Source organism: Berghia stephanieae, chromosome 3, assembly GCF_034508935.2.
Source record: "Berghia stephanieae isolate SIO BIC M18660-M18661 chromosome 3, UCSD_Bste_1.3, whole genome shotgun sequence".
Classification (NCBI taxonomy): domain Eukaryota; kingdom Metazoa; phylum Mollusca; class Gastropoda; order Nudibranchia; family Aeolidiidae; genus Berghia; species Berghia stephanieae.
The window spans coordinates 36242122-36250728 of NC_088362.1; the positions used below are offsets into that span (position 1 = coordinate 36242122).

General features: G+C 37.8%; 1 protein-coding gene across 1 annotated transcript in view; it reads left to right on the forward strand.

The window, feature by feature from the left end:
- Positions 1-8607, forward strand: part of LOC144967647 (homeobox protein cut-like 1) — a 359614-nt gene that overhangs the window by 298839 nt on the left and 52168 nt on the right. Inside the window, exon 6 of the mRNA XM_078905166.1 lies at positions 222-354. Within this exon, the coding sequence (XP_078761292.1) occupies positions 222-354 (133 nt within the window). The remainder of the gene's footprint in view (positions 1-221; positions 355-8607) is intronic.

Consider the following 8607-nt stretch of genomic DNA (forward strand, 5'->3'; position numbering starts at 1 on the left):
TATATCTCGACTGCACCCAGGATCGATCTCGGCCCGTTTTATTTGGTGTGAAGCGAATGCTCTACCAACTGAGCTATCGGGATTGGCATAGGGTATGATTTATCCTTTTCTTATTTTACAAAGGACAAATGACACACTAATAATATTTTTTAAAACAACAAACTATAATGGTAGTAAACGAGTCGTTCATCTTCCATTGTTATCGATCGTTCCTCCCCCAGACCCATGCCAAAGAGAAAGAGCGAGAGCTTCAACGAGCGTTTGCCGAGAAGGAACGACAACTCCAGGAGACTCAGCTCTCGGTGGCCAAAAAGCTTGGGGAGGCTGAACACAAGATTGCCTCCCTCCATAGTGGTAAGTTTTTTTTAGTTTGTTATACGTCATGTATTTCTTTTTCTTTTTTTTTTCCTTGGGAAATGCCGGAGCCAGGTTAGTGGTTAGACTCTAAAGTCATATTTTCTCCAGATTTGAATAAGCCAAAGTCTGAGACACCGATATTAATTGGTCAATCTTTTATATATTAATTTATTTATTTATTTATTTATTTATTTATTTATTTATTTATTTATTTATTTATTTATTTATTTATTTATTTATTTATTTATTTATTTATTTATTTATTTAATTAATTAATTATTTTTATATATATTTATTTATATATTTAATTGAATTACCTGTTTGTTTTTGTTAATTTTTATATTTATTCATGTTCCCTCGTGTTCTTTATTATTTGTCGGGCTGGTCATGTGGTTGATACCTAACGAAGTGCTTAGACGACGTGTCAGTGCAGGGCAGGGTGCAGAGATGTCAGCCATCACTAAAATTTCGAATTTTTAACCTTGAATATAGTGTCGACGCCAAAACAAAAAACAAACCAAAAACAACAAAAAATCCCAAAAATCTTCGGAAAATTCAGCTTTTTTTTTTTTTTTTTTTTTTTTCTCAAATAATAATTTCGAATTACACATTTTCCCCCTTCCGAAAGTGTATATTATACTTTATGATCGTTGAGGTTTTGCATCTCTGAGGTCGCTTGGTCATTGTCGTGATGGTCACCAGTGGTCATTTAGTGCATTCTGCACTAGAAACGTTTAAAATGTGAAATGGGGTAAGAGGGGAGCGTGGGGTGGGGGGGGGGGGGGGGGTGGTAGAATGAGACATGAATTAGAGCTGGTATCTATCTAGCCACCAAAAAAAAAAAATATTATTATACATATAGATAGATAAAGAAAGAGAGAAGTATGTCCCAGACAAAATTTTCGGGGTTACCAACAGTTTGCGCATTAATCTGAGTCACCGAGTAATGCACGGGCTTTTTGACAGACGGTGCACCGAATGTATGTGTGCACTAGGGCGGGGCGTGCACCGGATTAGGTTATGGGGCCATAACGGGCAGTCGGTCGTTCGTTAATGAATTATCGTTGTGGTCATTTGTTGAGGCATTGAGTTATCCAGTGGGGATTAGTATATATATATACTACTAATAATAATATAAAAATTAATATTATAATATAGTTGATGTGGCCCATTCTACCTGTCGGGGGAGTAAAATGGCCAATATATATAAAAAAAAGAGAGAGAACAAAAGTTAGTCATTGAAAAACTTTTTTGTTAACCCCAGGAATGAGAGACATGTACGCAGTACAAACTAAGAATCGCGTGACGTGACTGTCAGTTCACGTTCCACTGTCAAGCGGAAGTCTGGACGTGTCTCTTGTTTTATTTATTTAATCAATTAGTGCAAATTTATTGGGGATTTTTCTCCCTTTTCATTCTAAGTGGATTATATTTTGTCATAGAAGATGGACATGCATGGAACAGCATTTTAACCATTGAATGTCTCAGTCTCGTCTTAAAGAGAAAGTTTTATGATCTCCATAATTTGTGCATGCAAAAGGACGGACATTCGTTGGTCTTGGATCTTGTTGTATACATAATTAATCGATTGATAACTCGCTAAGTGCACAAGTATTGTTGTTGCTGCTGGGGTTTGACAGGTCATTTATATAATGAGTAGGTAGGTGACTTTCAAAACGTCCTAAGTCACGTCCTGATAGAAAATGAGTTAACAATCTCAAGCTATCTATTTGGATTCCATAGAATCACCAGAGGAAATTTGGAGTTTCAAAACCTTCAGAATATTGTTTTATGAGGCACGCAAGACACGTATTTTCCTTTTTAAGTCAGTAAATCCTAGATATTTTTGCTACTTTTCAAAATTGGAAAACAAATGTATTAAATATGAGCATATTATACATAGATAGTTTTATCAAGCTATCATTAACATGTAAAAATTAAAAACATTAGCTTATAATAATTTGTCTCCGAAAAATACAATAACTAGGCATGGGGTAAAAGTAACCTGGGTAAATTACGGATATAGTCAGTGTTAGGGTCGAGTGGGTTAAGTCAGTAAATAAATGACACAAAAAAATTGCGGTTTTCTTTGAATGATGAAAATGGGACTTAGTGCGATATTGCTAGTCACCTATCTACCTACTAAATATTGTAAACAGTCTATTATTAGGTAGCGTAGAAAATGATAATAAGGATTTTGTGTTCAAGGTGTTAGGATGCATCCGCATTATTAAAAACTTACAAGACTACCTGCTTGTTTCTGACGTGTTTTATACTCATCACTGTCTGGTTTGTGTCGGGGTTTTATTCTAATTATAATCCGGTGGTGTCCTCTCTTCTCTGTCTCCTTCTTGTTTTACTGGACGTGTCAATGTAGTGGTTGTCGTCGTTGTTGAAGGGAATACTAAACGGCGATAGAATTAGAATGAAGATGATGATGATGATGATGATGATGAGGGCTGTTGACTGTAATGTAGATACAACTAATGGACATAGCACGAAGAATAAAATTGACATGGCATTAAAGCGTTGCTCGCATTCAGATCGCGATTTCAATGGTTGTTCTGATGCATTATTAATAAATCATTTTCTTTTCTTTTTAAAATTATATTTAGACCTATCAGTTAGGCCAGGTTTTCCCCTTTTTTTTTATCTTTGTTTTTTTTTTTTTAAATTGTATTACATATTTTATTAATGAAATTTCTCCATACTATCATATATGCTAAGATCATAATTAATTTAAAACGGACAAGGTTTTAAAAACAAATAAACAAACCTTTCTCTTTTATTTATTTTGTTATTCTTTCTTACTTTCGTTCTTTTTCTTCTTCTTCTTCTTCTTCTTCTTCTTCTTCTTCTTCTTCTTCTTCTTCTTCTTCTTCTTCTTCTTCTTCTTCTTCTTCTTCTTCTTCTTCTTCTTCTTCTTCTTCTTCTTCTTCTCTTCTTCTAAAGAGAGAGAGAGAGAGAGAGAGAGAGAGAGAGAGAGAGAGAGAGAGAGAGAGAGAGAGAGAGAGAGAGAGAGAGAGAAGAAAAAAGAAAAGCATGAAGGATGGAGATTGTCCCAAAAAGTGTCGTTCCCGTCATGGCAACGAATCAATTCCCGTCTGTTTAACGTCCAGTTTAGAATGATAGGAGAGGTAGGTAGCCTTACTGAAGATGACCGTCATTGTGTCCGGAGAGGTAAAGATGACCAGTGTCCGGTGATGGTGATGGTGACGCCCGGTTAGTAAGTAGTAGGTAACAAGCGATTTGGTTGTCTTTGTGCAGACCTGCCTAGTTACTACGAAAAATTCGTAGAAATACGAATTTTTGGCTCCAGCTACAGAACTGAATTCTCCTCTGCCTCTTTGACTCAATAAATCTTGTTGAAAAGGAAAGTTTAGTTCCTCAGAATCCTTAGTCGGGACTTTTGAGCATTTTTTTTTTTTTTTTTATCATACTGGGGACAATTTATTTATTTATAAAGCTATTTAAAGTGGATTTCTCTTGTTTCTCTGTTGGAAACTACGAATTTTTTGAAATTTTCAGTTGGCAGCTCTAGTTTAGGTACTTAATTAACTCACTCAATCCTAGAGATTTTTGCTACTTCTCAAAATTGGAAAAAAATGCATTAAAAATGAGCATGTACATAGATAGTTTTATTCAACTATCATTACCATGTAAAAATTACAAACATTAGTTTTGATACTACGCCTTTAATATGTCTCATAAAAATGTAATTAATAGGCATGGCGTAAAAGTAACACGGATAAACTACGGATATAGTCGGTATTCGGGTTGAGTTAGTTAATACTTTCAGTTATTCTATCTCTCTGTTTAAACGATCAATTTCGGCTGGCTTGGTCACAAGAATAGAATTGCAGTCTTTTATCTTTATATATTATAATAGTACTTTGTCGCACTCTAAGAGAGAGAGAGAGAGAGAGAGAGAGAGAGAGAGAGAGAGAGAGAGAGAGAGAGAGAGAGAGAGAGCTTTTATATAGCGCAATATCCACTAAACGTGCTCAAAGCGCTTTACAAATGAGTCCCTGGCCAACCAGCAGCACACTAAACTAATCTTGTAAGGACGTGACGTGACGCCTGTTAGGCAATAAATATTGCATTACAGGTCCGAAATTTTGCTGAAGCAGTGAAAAATTGACAAAGTTGAGACAATAGGGTGATATGAGGGTGATATGATAGGAGGGGGACGCTGCACTGTCACAACTCCCTAATCACCTCCCCTCCCCTAGAGACGTCTTTACGTGAGATTAATAACCACGGTGCAAAAACGAGAATTTCAATGTTTCGAATCGTTTATTATATATATATATATATATATATATATATATATATCGTCACGTGGACGCCTGGTAATAAAATACGTGCAGATACATGGGATGTACATGTCCAGTAACGATGATGTCTAATAACTTTTCTAACCCCCCACCCCCAGTCTTAAAGGATATTATAAGCCCGGGAGTAGGGGGGGGGGGGGGTTGAAGAGAAGAGAGAATGTATCCTGAGATAGATAACCATTCTAAAGGGTTTGACAGGCAGACATATATCACCTGCAAAATTATGGACGTTCCATCAGCTGTAAACCGTTCATGACTTGAGCGACTTATTTATTACACTGTATGACTGGATGTATGTATGTATGTCTTCCCCCCCCCCCCCCCCCCCCCCCCCCCCCCCCCCCCCCCCCCCCCCCCCCCCCCCCCACCACTGGCTGCTAGTGACTGGGTAATTAATTATCATTTATAATCTTATGCAAAGGACGTGTGTGCAAGCTAAGCGGTGCAAAGCAGGCCTGCGAGCAAGACAAAGCGGTGGTCAGCAGATAGATAGATATATGATGACGATGGTGGTGGTGGTGATGATGACGACGACGATGATGATGATGATGTGCGCTTGGTTCAGAAACTCGCAGCATTGCCATCTGGAAATATTATAACGGACCGACACACAAACCTTTGTGTAACTTTGAACGTTTATAGTCTGGTTGATATAGTTTAGTGAAACAATTGCTCATGAAGACGGATGGCAAAATAAATATAACAAAAGACGCGAGTGACGTCAACTTCGTTCTAACTATTTGAATACAACTCAGGATTTTTTTTTCTTTCTTTTGGTGGTCTGGCCTTGTTTTTTGGCGTAATTTTATGGTCAATGTCAGGCTATGAGTTTACGAAGGCTACGGTCAGGTTATACGGAGGTCAGGCTATGAGTTAACGAAGGTCAGGCTATGAGTTAACGAAGGCTACTTACAGTCAGGCTATGAGTTTACGAAGACTACGGTCAACGGTCAGGCGATGAGTTTACGAAGGCTACGGTCAACGGTCAGGCTATGAGTTGACGAAGGCTACGGTCAACGGTCAGTCTATGAGTTAACGGAGGCTACGAACGAGGCACGGATGTCGAATATCATCAGCTATTAGTATATTATTATGATTATCAATTAGTATCCCCTATCAGCGTGTACGTGATTACATACCCAGACTACCTTGTCGTTAAATATCTCTCAGTGTTATAGGACAAAACCACGTGACTTTGTGACGTTAATGATATGGTTGGCCCCAGGGGGTGGGGGTGGGGGGGGGGGTGATTTCGTCTCGACGTGGGTTGAATTCTAACTAAAGGGAAATTGAGAAACGTTTATCGTGTTCGTTATGTTGTATATATTATTGTCGTCTATTTTATTTTTGTATTTTTATTACATATTGTTTTTTTTTTGGGTTTTTTTGTTGTTGTTTGTTTCTTGTTGTTTTGTTTGTATTTTTTTTAGTTGTTTTGTTTTTTTGTTTTGTTTTGTTGGAATAGGTAAAGTTGTTGTTTCCACTGCTGGCAAACATTTCACCATGACCTTCATCATCGTAACTGATTGCCTTACATGAATCTTTGTCTGTCTTGTGGTAGAAACCGATCCATTCCCATCTCTCTCTCTCTCTCTCTCTCTCTCTCTCTCTCTCTCTCTCTCTCTCTCTCTCTCTCTCTCTCTCTCTCTCTCTCTCTCTCCCCCCCCCCCCATATGCGTGTGTATTAATGTATTTTAAGATGCATTGTGTCTAGGAATGTGTGTGTGTGTGTGTGTGTGTGTGTGTGTGTGAGGGGGGGATTACTGATTGAATATATCTTATAGGTAAGAAGGAAACAATATATATATATATATATGTGTGTATATTGTCATAACTGATACTATGTTATAGGTAATCTTGTACACGTGGCATTTTTATGCCTCTTGGGTAGACACGTAATGTAGTTGTGTTGTATCCTATGATATTTGGACTGGGTTCTTGTTGTTTGTCAAAGCACAATGGACAGGTTAACCCAAGTTGTTGTTTTTTTGGGAGGGTTTTTCTTTCTTTCTTTCTTTTTTTTTTTTTTTTTTTTTCTTATTCTTTTTTTATAATCAAAGCTCAAATTTGAGATCGAGTCTCAAGCCAAGTGTTGTTTTAGCACACAATGTCGGTGTTTTATGAAATCTTTATATTACAGACAGTGGGGGTCCTGATTGCTCAGTTGGTAGAGCACTCGCTTCTAACGCAAAAGGAGACCCGAGACCGATCCCGGCTGAGTCGAGATTTTTTTTTTCTGACTCCCCCTGTCCACCCAGTTGGGTCTGTTAGACCTGGCCGAAAGTACTCTGCGATAGACTAGTGTCCTATCCAAAGGATAGCAAGCAATTGCTATTGTCCGTTTCACGCTATAGAGACCGGGATAATCTCCGGTTTCATGGGCCCAATGAATGGCTCTGAAGGACTATTTTTCTACTTACTTAAGTATAGTCTTTTTTGGGTTGTTGTTTTTTTTTTTTTAATGAATGGTTTTTTAACCACTGAATTGCCGTATCGTGGAAATACTCGTATTAAAGAAGAAGAAAAAAAATGGCTAGGAAAAAAATCCTTCAAATATCGATGGATTTAAATCTCAAACTTTGGATTTCTCGACGTAAGTATTCTGTATGTAAGTGGATTTGTTCACAAACATTTTTATACTGGAGGAAAGGTGGTTAGTTTGTCATGAAAACTGACCAGCTATGTCGTGTCCACTAACAATACTGACTGACCTACTCGGTGGTGATGCCAAACAGTAAACAGACTCTTGTCTTGTCTTGTTCTTGGTGCACACATTGACTTTGCATGTTTTGAATTTATGTAGACCATACAGGGAGGGATGAAGGATTCTATTTGTTCCCAGTTCCCCTTTGTCTTACTTTCTCTTGACCGCTTTAATTGTATATCTCGAACTTTTTACTAACCCATTTTCTTTCTTTTTACTGGCGCTGATATGACCTTATTGTGTTGCAAGCGCCGTAAAATCCTTAAAATCAATCAAAATAAGGCTGTTTATGATGGGGGGGGGGGGGGGGGGGGGGGGGGGGGGGAGAGAGAGAGAGAAGAGCGTTATAAATAGCTCAGGTATTGTTGTATTGTTTGTCTAATAATAGATTATATGAACTTGTATGTAAGGGAGGTGCCGACATGATCGTAATATAAATGCCTGGGGTTATGGATTGTGTTGATGCTGGATTGCTCTTGTACCTAGAATTCAATCTTGGCAGTTGCAGAAATGACGTATGGGAGATTCATAATAACGATAAATATTATATTATAATAATATACTGTTATCGGGTTGTTATCGGCTATGTGGTCTTTTGATATATCACTCGCTCTCGGGATCGGAAGCTCCTGGGTTCGAGCCTCGCTCGGTGCATAGTCTTTACTCACAGTGAGTACCTGGCCGTAAACAGCGTTGTCTATGTCGAAAAAGAAATTGTAATATCGCTTAACAGGGCGTCATTTAAATCGATCGATATTTGAAGGACGAGGTTTCTGGCCGTTCCATAACCTATAATACATCTGATATGTATACTTGCCAGCTGTACACAGAATACTGTCTTTATGTGTTTGGTGGTCATTTTGATACAGTTATCCATTGTTAAAAGATTCCTTTTTTTTTTGTTTGTCCCAAATTCTTATTTTCTGACGTTCTGATTCCACTTTTGGAATGTGAAGGGTTGGTACGTCTGTGTTAGTAATCAGTAAGTAGGCTGACGGGATGGCATATATCAGTCCTGCAAGGGTGTGAATTTTCCGTATATTCACGGAATTCAGCATGTTATAAACCCTCAGTATATTTTCCAATCATCTGCTAATCGGTAACAAAAAGTAAATACATCGTCTTTTTACTGGAGTTCAGCACTCAGAAAGGAATTGGTCTATATGTTTGCGTAAAGTTTAGAAAAGTCTTGCCTCGTGAATTTTGGCA